Source organism: Hydra vulgaris, chromosome 01, assembly GCF_038396675.1.
Source record: "Hydra vulgaris chromosome 01, alternate assembly HydraT2T_AEP".
NCBI lineage: Eukaryota > Metazoa > Cnidaria > Hydrozoa > Anthoathecata > Hydridae > Hydra > Hydra vulgaris.
In genome coordinates, this window is record NC_088920.1 from 53,017,268 (window position 1) to 53,033,424 (window position 16,157).

Here is a 16,157-nt window from a genome sequence, read left to right on the forward strand (position 1 = left end):
TATTTTAGTAAAATAAGCCATAAATACCCCACCAGATTTTCCGGAAACAATTTTGTAACTCCAATATTCAATCTAAAGTTATGTTCTTATTCTATTCAGTATTGGGGACCTTTTTTATGGAAAAGTTTTAAACAGATTGTTCATAATAAAAAACAAACACTTCCATAATTCAAAGCTAATTTAAAATATTATTTAGTAAATATGGATTTTAATATTCTAAATATTGCCAGTCTTTTTTAAAAGTTATCAAAATAAATTTATAATGATACATTAACTTAAACAACTTTAACATGTTAACTACCAAAATACTAAAAAATAAGAAAATCAACTATTACTATTTTATCAGACTTCTTTAAAAATGTTTACTTTTGAATATTTAATCTTGAAGTTTAAAAAGTTTTTTTTTGTTTTATTTAATCTAAACATGCAGTATCTTTTTGTAAATTATCTTATATTTATTTTACTTTGGACACTTTTATATATTTTATGTCGTTGTTCGACATAAATACGAGGCAATATGTATATATATGTATGTGTGTATGTGTCATAAGCGTATGTGTGTATTTATATACATACATAAGCACATGAATTTAATTTTTTAGTACTTTTTTGTTTCTTAACTTCTTATACTTGACGTTTTGTAAAGATTTTTTAATATTTTACGGACTTAAAAAATACGATTGTAATAGGGCATGGTGATAAGGCTAATTGATGTCTTCTTCTAGCTCCAGCCATTTCCTTTTGTTATATTTGTACGTTGTATATATTCTTAACAGCGAAATAAATAAAGTTACTACTATCAAAGGCTTTAGAAATTTCAAAAGCGATAGCCTTGACATTTCTAAAGCCTTATTTCGTGTCAACATTTTTAAAAAAATGCCTTGAGGTTGTGCTCAAGTATGTACATGAAGTATCAATAAACATAAAATATCAGTGTCATCCGAATAAATTATGACTGACTCAACATTGTCAATCTGAAGCGCTAGCTTAACAATGTCTCTGCATCACTATGACAACAAATAACTTTAAAAATATTGTTTTGTAACTTCAACGCTAAAGACAAAATCATTTTTGTTTTTGTAGTTACTTAGGAAAATACTTTCTGCTGGGCATGGATTGAGATCATTGATTTCAACTGTTTGTGATATCTTACCAGATCGTTTTTAGTAGATACTATCTTTAGTGGACAACTGATAACCATCAAAAATGATCGTGTCAAGTTGTAAGAGTTAAAAAAAATCAATGCATTTTTGAAAAATTTCACTAAATAACTCATTTTGTTTTCCAATCGCAGCACCACAATAATGCGCCCCCATCAGCAATCTTCATTGATACAGGTTCTTTTACTGGTGAAACATTATTGAGTAAGAATGTTTTCAATGTTGACTTTTGTGCTAATCTTATGATGTCTCTTTTAAATAAGGATGTTGGATATGATAACTCATATTTAAAGTAACTCTCCACTTCACTCTCTGGCTTTCTTTTAACAACAGCAACCAATCTTGTGAAAAAGTGTTAATGGGTTGATTGTAATAATTTTGTCTTAAGTAGATACCCAGGAGTATCAGCTTTGGAGTGTTGTTATTTGATTTTTTCATTTAAAAGAGTAATTTGTGTAGGTTTTACTATTCAGCCCTTTTTGTGTATTGATGCTCTTATCTCTTATGATCAATCACAGGTAATATTTTTCTGGTTATCAACTAAACCTAAGTCCAAACTAACAAGTTGATCTCCGACCATGAATGAGTTATGAGTAAAAAACCATTATTGTATTTTTTTAAAGTCGTCACTATCACGTTTCATTCTTCCAGAATACATTTCTTTATATTTGTCAACAGATTTATGCACAGATGTTAGAGTGCTCATCAAATCACTTACTTCTGCGCATCGATGCAATGTTTCCTTCAACATATTTTCAGTCAAGGTTTTACCAATAACTCCACCTCTACCTTTCAGTGACTTCATCATTTTTTTTCGGTTCTTCTAACAAAGTGATTACCTGCCATGTATTGTGCGTAAATTAGAGGGTGTTCTGTTTGTAAGGCATCAACGGTCTGAATGTAAAGCCTGCACGATTTTGCATAGTTATTGTGCTCTGTTGCAGCAAAAAGATCGAGCTTGCACTTTGTTGCAGAAATATATCATGGAAGAATTTATGGCTGATTTTTTGTATGTATTTTTGTATGTTCAAATTTGTTGCTATTTGGGTTTTTTCTGTCATAGATACAATTGCCGCCACAATAAAAACACTGTGTTTTGAAATCAAATAGTTTCATTTTGGCTTTAGTAATACGCTCTGTCTAGATTTTCATTGATCTTTTTCAAGAGCAATTTTATAAAAAATTTCTACAAGATAAATGGATAAAAGTGTTTGATTTTGTTCTTTTTTTCTTATTTGAGCTTATCAACTAAAGTTTCTAAATTAGGCTTCACAGCATGCTGTATAATAGTAGTAAGTGAATGTTTTTTCTTACTGTAATCAGAATACTTCGAACTTACATGTATTCCTACACCTTCTCCGCATTTAACACATAACGTTATTCCATTTGATATGTCAGTTTCGATTTCACCTTATTATCTTTTATTATCCATTATTATCTTTTCTTTAAATAAAAAAACAGTCAACTATACAAAATAGTTTTTTATATCTAATTCAATATTTAATTCACAGCTGTTTTAAACACATTGATAAATTTAAGTATTTTTTAAATTGTTTTCCTGATAGCTACGCACCAATACAAAATTGTTACAAATGTTACAAAATGTTAGAAAAAAATTCAATCCGCTTTTCCCGAAAAAACCCTTTGGAGGGATGAAAGTACACACATTCCTGATTCCAAAAATGTAAAAACTGAAATTAATGAACTATGTCCTAGAAAAAAATTGCGATTGAAATTTTATTCTATAAGCACATGACACAGAAATGACAGCACGCATTTCTTTTTGAATTTTTACAGCACATTTAATTTGAAAAACTCTATAAAAATAAAAAAGTAATGCTAAATCTTCTGATTTGACTAATAACTTATTCTGAAAACATATTGAAGTAAATGAGTTCTAGTCTTCGTTGGTTTTACATATGTTTGCTAATGTAGTCCATAATGCACATTTCCAATTTGCTACCAAAGTTAGGATTACTTGCGTCTCTTTTGTATCTTTTCCAGTGATCAGCAAATGAGTGGTGAAAGCTTCTGTTGACTGGTCACTGTAAGGTCCAAGTGCAGTGTGCTTCATTTCAATGAATTCTTTGATGTGAAAGAAGACTGCATGTACCTTGAGCGTCACTGAAACATTTGACAAAGCCGTACATGAGGTTCAAAATGCATCAATTTTCACTGCATAGTGTGGATCAAGCTCTTGTCCTGAGCAGGAAGTCACAACTGCTCCAAATTTTTGAAGGACATCAATGATACCAATAGCTTGGAATGCACAGTCAGTTTCTGCTAGTTTTTGAACGAGATCAACATTCTTAAAAAGCTTGTGGCATTCATTTCCAGCAAATTGACATCCATAATGGGAATTTGGTTGAATGTTTGGGAGTCTTGGCCAATCATCATTTTTGGGCCAAATGTCTCTTAAGGCCTTAAACAAGTGATTGACAACCCCAAGCATCAGGTGTAGCTCCATGAGAGGTATGAGATCAAAAACAAGCTTTTGGTCAGGAAGATCAGTCAAAGGCATATGAATGATATTCTTGTAAAACTTTGCCTTTTTCAAGTCCAATCCTGCAGATTCAAAGTCTCTAAAGTTCTTTCTGATAGAGCCAAAAGTCCTAAGCTACCCAGGAAATGAAAGATATTGACAATCAGCAGTATACCATGTGCAGGGGTGAGTGCTGGAGTGTGCTTGTAAATCACAGACAATATTTGCAACCTTTAAGTCACAAGAAGTGAGGAAGTTTGTAGAGTTGGCTTGAATCAATGAAAGCAATTGTCTGATGTTTTCATATGTTTCTGACATGTCTTCTGCAACTGCAACCAAAAGCTGTCGTTTAACTCCACTATCTTTGGCATGTAGTGCAGTAAGCGATCGCTTGCTTGGGGGAGAGTGACTGATACCACTTTTGTCAATTATTCCCAGACTGACTTTCAGGAATCCACCTCCACTATCTATTCCAAGCTTGACAATATTGTAAGAGAATGATTGTTGAGACTATTGAACTTCATTCAATAGCTTTTTCAAATCATTTCAATGAACAACAGTTTTTGACTTTTTAGTGTTAAGCTTTTTCAGTTGACACATCAATGCCAGTTTGTGTGAAATAATTTGATAAATGTCTTCCAAAGGCATCAAACTTTGCATGAAAATTGCTTTCAATAACTTTTGTTCTGCTGACTTGGTTGATTGTTGATGCAAGTTTTTTAACACCAGAGTTTGACAAATTAGTATTTTTATAGTAAATTTTATATCTTATAAAATTAAAATGATATTAAAAATTTACCTTTTGTGATAGGGAGAGTTCTTCCACTATGTTGTGCAACTCTGATTGTTCCATGTGGAGATGCATCTTTTAAAGAAATTACTGAAGATGTAATCTGTTCTACCAATGTTTGGTCTTTTGTCACAAGGATTTGCATATTTTTTCTAAATGTTACCTGATTGCACTCATGGGGAAGGCCTCTGCCTACAAGAGCAAGACACTCTGAGCATCTTCTGTGAGTTTTTGCTGCTGATGATGGCATCGAATCAATACTGAGTGGATGCTTTTCATTCAATTTTAGCCTTCCAACTTTGCAAATAAGACAGTCACAGTTTTGTTCTCGTGTCTCTGGTCTGACTTGAATGCTCTTGTAGTTGAAGATAGGTGGCAAAAGGACAGGCTAGCCAGAATCCTTTTTTCTCAATTTCACTCTACAATTCTCACATATTACCTTTGGGACTCGAGTATCAGAGAAATCAATTGGTTTATCAAGTAGAGAATGAAGTTTTTCAATGATGAGTGTTGTCACTTGTCTATCACACTTTTGAAAGCACAAGAAGCAGACAACCTTTCTGCTGTCTTCATGTGGTCTTGCAGAATTAGTCTTTTTAAAATTCACTAAACTAAGTTTTTGATCACTTTAAATTGAAGTAGCACTTACCCAGAATTTTAGTTTGAGCACATTGTAGGGTTGTGCTGTTAGTATTTGAGTCAAATATGCTTATGTTTTTAGATAGATATAATAAGTGAATTCTTTTACATAATTTTCAACAGAAAAACATGCAAACTGGCTTTCCTAATATATTGTAAAATTTTTGCCTATATTTTGTGACAATCAATTTGATGCAATGCTTCGCAATCTAATTAGATGCTGTAATTAATTTAAAAGTCATCTTTTAGTTTTAATAATACTGTAAAAATGCAAAAGTATTGTTCATTGTTATTTTAGTAAGATGTGCTAATAGAGTAAACTTCAAGCGCAATTTTTTTCTCGGACGTAATTTGTTGATTTCAGATTTTACATTTTTGGAATCAGGAATGTGTATACTTTCATCCCTCCAAAGGGTTTTTTCGAGAAAAGCGGGTTGAATTTTTTTCTAAATTTCGTAACTGTGTACAATTTCAAAGAGGAATTCATTTTTATAATAAAATGAATACTTAAGCTTTCAAAAATATTTCATTCTTTTTGTTCAGTCATTCAATAATATCATGGCATCATTTCATTCCTTTTGTTCAGTCATTCAATAACATCATGGCAATTGAACTACACTTTTTTTTTAATAATGAAGCTATGATATCTAAGAACACTGTTTCATATTTATTTAATTTTTTAAATAAAATGAAAAAACCTACATTCACATTTTAATCCACAGTTTTTTTTGCTCAACTTCAAAAAAATGACAGGATACACCATTAGAAAGCTGATAAAATTATCTTTCTATGGATATATAATACGCCTCTATAAAATTTTTTCTAGGTTTCACAATTTTTTATTAAAATTCTACAGTACTATTAAATAGTGTTGAAGATAAACACTAAATAGTGTTATATTATAGACGACAGCTCCGGATCCATTGCTTGACATTCCTACGAATGTCGAGCAATTATTAAGCAATTAACGATTAGAAATTTCAGCAGCGCAATGAGAGGAAAACCATGGAAAAGAGTGAGGTAAGGCAAAAAAAAAAAAGAAGAAAAAAAAAAGGTAAGAAGGTACCACAAAAGTTACTGGGATTGAAGAAGAGTGTTCGTCTTTAAGGATGATTTTAATCAAACGGTTAGAAAGAAATTATTTAATAATCTCAAAAACTTTTCCAGGTACACCTTATGACCAGTATGCCAAACTTTATCGAAAACTCTGGATATGTCAAGAGAAATAGCTTTTGCCTCGCCACCAGTCTTGATGACTGCATGACAGAATCTTGATATATCTTATACTTTTCCCATTTTAATTATAAGTTTAAAAATTTAATTCTATTAATGGATGATGTGGTCAGGTACATTTAATTTTAAGTAGTATACTTTTTTGGCACTTTTATATGGTTTATATATATTGATATACACACGTTTGTAAAAGGTTCTGACAATAAGATCAGTACTATTTTCTTGTTTGTACTTGTTAAAGGAATCAATTTACATTGGTAATAAAAAAAATACTAATATAAAAATATCGATTCTTTTCCGAGAATTCAAAGTTTATTCATCTAGTAACTAAAATTTGCGTTTTTCTGTTCCGTGCGTGATTTCGTTTCAAACTCTTTAATAGCATAGCTAATATATATCGTCCTTTGTTTACAAAATATTTGTGTAGATTAAAAATAAACGAGAGTAAATTGATTGATACAACAGATGGTCAGCTATATTATTTTGAAAATTATAGACAAAACTTATACTTTTTTCCCGTGCGTGACTTTTTGGAAATGTACATTCATTTTTAAATACTGAAAATGAGATCACTCCGGTATTTATTTACTTTTAAAACAGTGAAGATTGAAATATCTAAATTTAAAGTTTTGGAGAGTTTTAAGAGAAAACAATTTTATTAAACAATAAAAGACAACTAATAGAAATATTTAACTTATACAAAAAAATAGTTAAACAAATATGCAAATATTTGACAGAGAAAATTCTATAGTTATGCTATACTTTTGTGGTGTATTTGGTTGTTCAAATGTTCTAACGATAAAAAAAAGTAATTTTTTGATTTGTTTACAATATAAAAAGTTTTCAACTAATGATGGTAAAAATTTATCAAAGGAGCGTAAATAAAAACGGATAAGCAGAAATAGCAATTGTCATTATGTCCTACATACTCGTAATAGTAGCAACCATTTTGAAGGGAAAAATTTTCAGCAACCATTTTATGGTTAAATGAAAAATACTAAATAACGATTTTTAAATAATTTTAAAACTCTGTAAATCTAAAAGCATTAAATGTTTAACATATATATTTTTTTCTTTAGAAAAGACTAAATCTATCTTATCTTTATAGAATCTTGCTTTATAGATTTTAAATAAATACAATTTCAAAAAACTAATTAAAAAAAAAAATACTTTGAAGCGCTTCAACTAATCATGGAAGCTAGGTGACTGTTTAATCAAGTCCTAGCGGGCATAAAACATCTGCTGGACTTAAAGACATCCTACGGACTTATGACGTCGATAAGATATCGTACATACGTTCCATAGACGTCCGCGTCCGCTCTGTTGTGACCGCCAAAAATTTTATTAAGTTAGAAAATAATTTGTATATATTTAAAAATTGCATATGATTTGCGTGAAAAATTAATTGAACTTCGTATTAGAAATATTAAATGGTTTGAAACAGATTCAAAACAAAACTTTTAAACTGGGTCAAAGAATTTTAAAATTCTATGTTGTTTGCTTGAGTTTTTGAATCCTGCTAATAAAGAAATTAAATACTCAATTTTATTGCAGAATTTTCTTTGCCACTTATCAGATATTTTCTAGGCAGATATTTTAACATTGGTGCAAGTGTTGTCTTTTATTGTGGAAACTAAAGACTCCAGGATTTACAAAAGAAGACTAAAATTCGTTTCTATTTGTTTTACGCTAATATTTTGCTATTAGATTGTTTATGTACATAAGATTCTAGATTATGTTGTTATTGTTTGTTCTTTTTTGACAAATATATGTAAATAAATATATGTATTTCAATTGTTACTATAAAACAGTTTGAGAATAATTTCAAAGGATTTAACAGTCATTTTTAACAGACTTTTTCTCATCATCGCAATTTATTACAAAGCATCCTTATTTGACATAAATATAAAGTCATAAAATTTATGATAAATATTTAGGTTACCTGCATCTGGTAATGCACTAAGAAAGGATTTTTAAACTAAAATAAAAAAACAACAGTTTCCTTTTTGTAAAATTAGAGTGTTTTTTTTCACAGTTTTGTATCTGTTGATCATGTATCTGTTGATCATGATCATGCCCCCAATTTTTTTTTACTCGCTCAATCGTTACTAAAATTATAGTTAGAAAAAATACTATTGTTGATGTAAAAATTCAGAATAAATGCTTATTAAATATTGTCAGTATATAAGATTTATATATTTACTTTAAAGCTTGGTAGTAATTAATAATCATTTTGGTAGTAATTAATATTTACCAAAATTTTTAACCCGCCCCCTCCCCCCTCCGCCTTCCTAAAGCGTGACGTAATTTTATGAACGATCCCTTACACTAATTTTGCAGACATTGCAGATCGATTTGTTTATATTTTTTTACAATTTTTTTCTTCTATAATGACAGTTTATCTTATTTCCGTATAATTAGAATAAATTAGTGATATATGAATAATGAGATTTTTGATAAATTTGTTTTTGATAATTTATTTAACTGAATCGCATTGAATCTATTTAACTGAACCGCGTATAATTTATGAGCTAATATGACGTTAAAAGCGAATAATATTGGTGTTCTCAACGGTCGGGGTCTCTTAAACTTCGGCTTCTGTCAGTGCTTGCTCAATTACCGATTTGTGTCCAAGCTTATCCTACTTTATCTGAGGAATCATGTATATTTACAACTGCATTTTCACAGGTTTGTAAATGTATATATTCCACTTAACAAAAATAAAACCTTTTAAAATAAATATTTTTTTTTAAGTTTAATGGCTAACGATTTGTAACTATAAGACGATTTTTGATTTATAAACGTTTCTTAACAGAAATTTTTATTCAATGCAAAAAGTTCTAAATATGGAGCTTCAATGGTTGTAATGCTGACAGTATAAAAATTTTTTTATCTTAATATGGCTTGCATATTTCTTTTTTGAAAGTTTTAATTCAAATTTGTGACGATTATATTTACAACGAAGTTCCGACTTTTCCCAGTTTTTTATTAAACATTTAGTGCTATGAGTATTCATTATATAAAAATTAAAGCGTATCGAATTATATATATATATATATATATATATATATATATATATATATATATATATATATATATATATATATATAAATAAATAGCATATATATTTATATACCATGTATAAATAATACAAATATAATTTAAAACATGAAACAGTCTTTAAATTTATTGAAGGAGTTTTATCTTATGATCTATAATAATTAATACATTATTAAATGTTTATAAAATAAAAGGTTTTAAAATCAAATTAATTGATTTATCTTAAAATAGTTTTAAAAAAGTTATTATTTAATATTAAAAGAAGTAAGATTGACTAGATTTGGTCAACTTAGAATTGGTTTAAACAAATAAAGGTTACCAGATGTCGGGGTTTTATGAAAGAGAATGCAGTGAAAATCCTATTTCTTATAGGTTCGACACTGTATTCTTCTCCCTAGAACTAAGATGGTAACTTAAAAATACATTATCTACTAGTTACAAAACAGTTTTTAAAAAGTTTATTGAAAATAATTTGAAATGCATGTAAATGTGGATAAACAACAATGCATTTTACAATCACTATTAACAAGATAAATTGATTTAAAAAAGACCTGTAATTATTATATTCTATATAGCCCATTAAATTTCAATTTTTTTTTATTTTCTCTTATAGAAATTAAATTTTTTTTCATTACAAGCAATGTAATGTAATCTTTACAAGATAATTGTAGAGTCTGACTCTACAAGATTATTTAAGCCAAAGGGTTGCCACTTTCAAGTTTTCTTTATAAAATAATTAAATAAAAGCAAGCGAAACGTTAGTTTAAGTTAAATATATATTTGAGGCTGTAATATTTAAATATATTTTTTTGTCAAATATTATTTCTTAGTTTTATTTTCTGTATAAAGTATTTTTATTTTATTAGGTAAAGAGGTATTTTCTGATGCTTATCCTCATAAGCTTGAAGATGAAGGCTTTGTTTGGGTTGTTGATGGAAAATACGAGGAGCTTGCAGATCAAAAATTTGATGATTCTTTATTTGGCGGAAATAAATCTGCTGAAGGAGAAGATGATGAAGGAGAAGCTACTACAGAATATAAGCCGGTTGTAAACACACTGCTCAGAGCTTTTCGGTTGGAGGAGCCAGTTACAATAACTTCTTTAAATGATTTCAAGAAAGCTTTAAAGAAATACACTGTTAATTTGATGGCTAAACTCAATGAGTCAAATCAATCACGTGTTGCTGTTTTAAAATCAAAACTTCCTAAATATGCCAAGCAGTGGGCTGAAGATTTTGATAAAATTAGAGTATATGTTACTGAGGGTGATGGTTTTGAAGTTGAAGGAACTCTAGTGGTCCTAACTCAAGATGTTCCATTTGGAGAAGAAAAACCAAATGACAAATGTAAAATGACTGTTCTGGCTGATTCCTTGGTCAAAGAAAAATTTTAGAGAAGTATGTTACAACATTCACAGTTTTTATTTTGTTTTTGTCTCTCGTGAAATAAAATCACTGCCTAGATAATTTTGGCATTTGATTTCTAAACATTCTTAATTATTTTTTAATTCCAAAACCAAAATTTAGATGTATACAGCAAATTTTTGCATAAATTAGACATGTTTGTAGTTTTTTTAAATTTACTGCAAAAAAATGTTCTAATCTTTAATGTAATATAAAATACAAAATCTAAATTTTTATATATAATTTATTTTACTCTTTGAAATTTTAAATCATTTTATTTGCTTCTATAGTAAAAAATGTTCATAGTAATGTTAGGTTTTAATAAAAATTTAAATGAAACATTTCTTAAAATTTTTTTTGACTTTTAAATATAATGAATAAAAAAATTATTAAAAAATGACAGTGGGTTTTAAAGTAATCAAATTTTTTGTATATTTTATTTTATAATAGCTTATTTTTGATTTTCTTTTATATTGGCAAAATGAGTGTAAAACATTAAAAAAAAAATCGTTACTTTAAAATTGCTAAAGTTTGGTCACTTAAGCTTTGAACATTTATTTAGCACGCATAAATAAAAAATTTCAATTTTTTTTTACCTGAAACATACAGAAAATTATATAAACAATATTGTAAAAATAAAAATATAAAAACTAGTACTCAATATATAATTTAAAATAAAAACATCTACTTCGCCATTTACATCTACTTTGACAAAATTTTTGATACAATTTCATAAGTTTGGCTGCTAAATAAATATTAACAATGTATCACAGACTTAATGTCACAAATAATGAAAACTAATTTTTAAATGTTGTTTCATTGTAAAATTATGATATAAATTCGGTTTATACCACTAACTAAAAAGGGCGTTGCTCCGGCCTTTTTAAATACAAGTAGTTGTATTTTTAATTTTTATTGTAGTTTGTCGACTATTTTATTATTTTGTCCATTATCACATTTTCTACACCACTGGTTTATAAAATTATAAATATATATTTTCAATTAATTAAAAGGTCTTTTCAATTAACAATAAACACTGCTTTAAATGAGCTTTGTATTAAAAGGTCTTTTCAATTAACAATAAACACTGCTTTAAATGAGCTTTGTATGTTTATTGGCAATTCTTGCACCTGTCCCTGACCATAGTAGAACAACAAGTTACACACAACACACTTGTTGTTGAGCTGTAATTTTATCTCTAAAAAAATATATCACAAGCTTGATATTTTTTAGAACTCAAAGTACGGTCAGTTAATTTTGAAATCATGAACAAATTTTTTATTCTAATTAAATATCATGGTGTGTATCCATTATAAAAATGTCAAAAATTACTGGCTAATTCACAGGTAAAGTTACCTGTAAATTTTACATTCGCAACACTTATCAATATTTCACATTACTGCTAATAATTGTCTCCTTCATTGTTTGTCCATGAATGACCAAATTTAAGAGTATTTTAAAATTTCACTAATTTTTATAAAAAAAGTAGTTAATTTTCAAAAATTAATAATTTTTCTTGTAAATATAATTCAATTTAGTGGTTCCAAATAATGCTAACAGTTTGATCATTTATTTAAATTGCTTATTTTAGATTTTAATAGTATGCATTTTTTCAAATTGTTGCTTTTCTAAAGAATTATTTGCATGTAAACATTAATTTTTTTTTATAGGTTCATATTTGCGAACTAATCTTAATATATATAAAGGGCAATGTGTGTTTGTGTGTGTGTTTGTTTGTTTGTTCTCTATAGAAATCCAAACCGCCGGACCGATCTTGATGAAATTTGGCATGGGGGTAGTCCTCGAGGGGGAGAAGGTTCTTAGCTGGGTTTTGACCCCGTACCCTAACCCCCGGGATCAGGGGGGCCAAAAAATGATCCCCCTGAGGGGGGCCCATTTTTGTGTACAGATATCAGGTAAGCCAGTTTAAATATTGGCCCGGGCAACGCCGGGTAACTCCAGCTAGTTATAAATATTTGAGAAAAAATGTTTAAAAATTTTAAGTTTTGCATGCTTTTTTTATACTTTTCTTAAATGACCAAAGTTACATGGGTGACTTGGGCGATTTTACGGTATTGTTAAATGTTTTTACCTTTTTTAAATTATGATTTCTAACTTTTTAAGGAATGCAAAACTTAGCTTTAGTTTTTTGTATTTTCACTAATACATTTTTAATAATGTTTGTTTTACTAGATTCAACTGGATCTGTCAACATGGAGTGGTGAATTTATCTTGTAAAATGCAAATTTGTTGAAGTTTTTTTGTAAAAATGTAAACCTAATAAATGGAATTGTGAATTATCTTAACTTTTTTCAAGCATTTGTTTTTACGTAATTATTTCATGTCAATCTTAATTTGACTTCGGCCTTATCACTTTTTTTTAATAAGGTTTTGGCCTTATCTAAAATAAGTTTTTCGACATGCTTTCAAAGAATGTCTTTTCCGCCGTCTAATTTGAAGAGCCATTGTCTGAGAAATCTAGACAAAATAAGCGAATTCTGGAGGCGATGTCTTTAAATTGTCCTCATTTTCAGATATTTTGTAAAAGACAATGGAATTAGGACTCTTGTTGTGGCGTTCTTTGTAACAGGCATATTCACAGTGCGGATGACGTAATAAACTGGAGGCGAGTTTTTAAACAAATAATACGGAAAAAATAGCCTAAACTGAGCACAAAAATAATTTTTAAGGAAGAAATGATAGTAAACAGCAACAATGCATTAAAGATAACACCCAATAAATAAAATTTCAGATAAAATTTCAGATAATTGCATTTGAAAAGCACAATAGAAAAAACAGCAGAGTCACATTTTTCACATTTTGAGAAAACCTAAATTAAAGGTTTGAAACCTTTTTATTACAAATTATGTGAGAAACTGTCAATTCTTTTAATTTTTAAGGGAAGGTCATCCATTTAAGCATCAAATTTTAACAAATAAATATTCTGAAAATCATGTTAGCTCATGGAAAATTTTGTTTTTTCAAAATGTGTTCAGATTGGACTCTGCTGTTTTTTCCGTTGATTAGGACTTTGCCTGTTTTTCTATTGTAACACATAAGAAATAACTATATAAAACCATTAAATTCTAAAATTTTTTTATTTTAAACAAATAAAAAAATAAAAAATGCATGAACATTCACTGGTCTTGACCCTCATCTTCAACTTTATCGTCATACGGCAGAGCATCATAGAGTGCCTCATTGGTGGTAAATTTTTTGAGGACTTGGAGGTCTTTGTACTTTGCAGCTGATATAGCCAGTCTGTCTTCATACAAAGCTACTGGCACTGCTGTGCATACTGAAAAATTGTTTTTTCTCGTTGGAGCAATGATGTTTGTTTTCAAGAAAATACCGTTCCATGAGTCTCTGTGACAAACGGTCCCTGGACCTTCATCCTTGTTATAAACCATTTCCCGAATGGGGCGCGTGGGGAACGGGCAGCCTTTCTTATACAATGGCCTTAGAAAGCCGGAGAAGTTTTTGACCAGATCCTGTTTAACATCAGTCACGTTAAATGGTGTAGGATGTTTTCGTGCTTCACTAAATATTTTTATCAAGTCTTCTGGAACACTAGCACTAGACTTTGTATTTACTGGACCCATGTCCCTGTCACACTCCATATAAGAATGTCCGCGCTCAGGGAATGTCACTGTCACTGAGGTAAACCTTTTTCTATGGTGCACCATATAATCTAAAAACCGAATCAGGGTAAAGTTCTTATTCTGTCCTGAGCAGGAATCGCAGAATAGTTCAAGGTGAGTAACCTCTTCGCCGACCTTGGTTGTGATGTGGTCATACAGGAAAGAAGCCACCTCATCTGAACCTTTCCTAGCGACAGTCTCATCATAGCAGTAAAGAAAAACATCATCAGTTGATAGTTGGTGAATGTTAAATGATTGGTATGTGAGCTTTCTGTTGTAGTAAAAGTCATTGGTGGACTTGTTGGGTAGGTTGACATTTTTTTGGTAGTCAAACGTAAAGGCCTCAAGATGAGGTGTAATCTTGGCCCTTCGCTTAGCGTCTCTTTTTCTCCGGTAGAATGTGTCAGCCTTTCACTGGTGGAGATCTTTTTGAAATTTTAACTGCTTCAGGTCCCTTATGAGGACTTCATTTGTTGGGTCTGATTCAAGAGTCTTTGTAGCAATTTTTATTTTTGCCAAGAACTGGTCGCAGGCTGAGCAAGTGTCGGTTCTTGGGTACCCAAAGCCAATGTTAAAATCGTTGTTGAATATAAGCCTGTATGACTCATACACTAAACTGTCTCCTGGCCACTTCTCTTGATATAAATCAAACATCTTGGAGATGCTGAGTTCTTCTGGCAGGTACAGCCGTCTCTCTTGTGAGTAATGAGACTGTCTTCTCTTGTGAGTAATGAGTCTTCTCTTGTGAGTAGTGAGACTGCCGACCCCTAAACGAAGAGATGTGGTCTCTTATTCTCTGCCGCAGTTCATCAGATATTTTGTGATGACTGCCATGCTTTCCTCGTCCATCAACAGGAGGCAGGCCTGGGGTGAGTAAAAAAAAATTAAAAAAAATTAAAAAAAAGTTATAAAAATACATGTTCAGAGAATAACAGCACTCTTTATGAATTTCAACATTTCTTTTTAAATATTGAAAAATATTAATATATAGACAAGAAAGGATTATAGAAAAATGTGCATTTTTTTTACATTAACTATGATAAGAAAAAATAGCTTTTTTATTCCACAAACTGAAACAAAAAACTATTGCTAATGTATAAATTACCTGTAGTAGCAAGACTTCTCTTGATAGTCTCAAGTCTCCCTTTTTTAATTCCAAAGATGGAGATGAAGGCTTGAAAGCAAACATAGGCAAATGAATCTGGGTCAACATCATCTGTACTCTTCAGGAATACTTTATAGTGATAGCTGTGACTGTTTGCACTTTTAGGCTCTTCCTTTCGAGGTCTTTTTCGGCTAATCTCCGCGACTGTGATCAGTGAAGCAAGATAGGAATCCTGTAAAAAGAAGCAATATAAGATTATTAACGCAACCGGTCACACATCTTTGGAAACACAAGCATTTTTATAAAATTTAAAAATATATAAGCCTACCTACTTTGTTAGAATTAATAAATTTGTATGCTGCGTTCAAATAGAACAATGAACTGTGATATTGGGTCCACCCCACTAAAAAACTAAGTTAAAAATGCCTATTAAACATACAATACCAGCCTTGGGTATCATAACACAGTAATACAACCAGATGTCTACCATGGTTATGATTCAGATGTACAGGTCTAGCTATTCTAGACCTAACTAAATTTGAATGAAAATGAGAATGAGAAACTCTTTGTCTTATTTAATCAACATGTTCATGGTGGAATAACAGGTGCATTAAAATTATGAATCTAGGTCTAGACCTAAATCT

The 16,157-nt window shown here is 29.9% G+C and overlaps 1 protein-coding gene across 1 annotated transcript; it reads left to right on the plus strand.

Annotated features, from left to right (window-relative positions):
* The first annotated feature begins 8,938 nt into the window (after positions 1 to 8,938).
* Positions 8,939 to 13,062, plus strand: LOC100199560 (translationally-controlled tumor protein homolog). Its single transcript, NM_001309745.1, is given in 3 exon segments — positions 8,939 to 8,992; positions 10,231 to 10,761; positions 12,961 to 13,062. Coding segments are annotated over 2 exon segments (555 nt in total). The 5' UTR covers positions 8,939 to 8,964; the 3' UTR covers positions 10,758 to 10,761; positions 12,961 to 13,062.
* Positions 13,063 to 16,157: the final 3,095 nt, after the last annotated feature.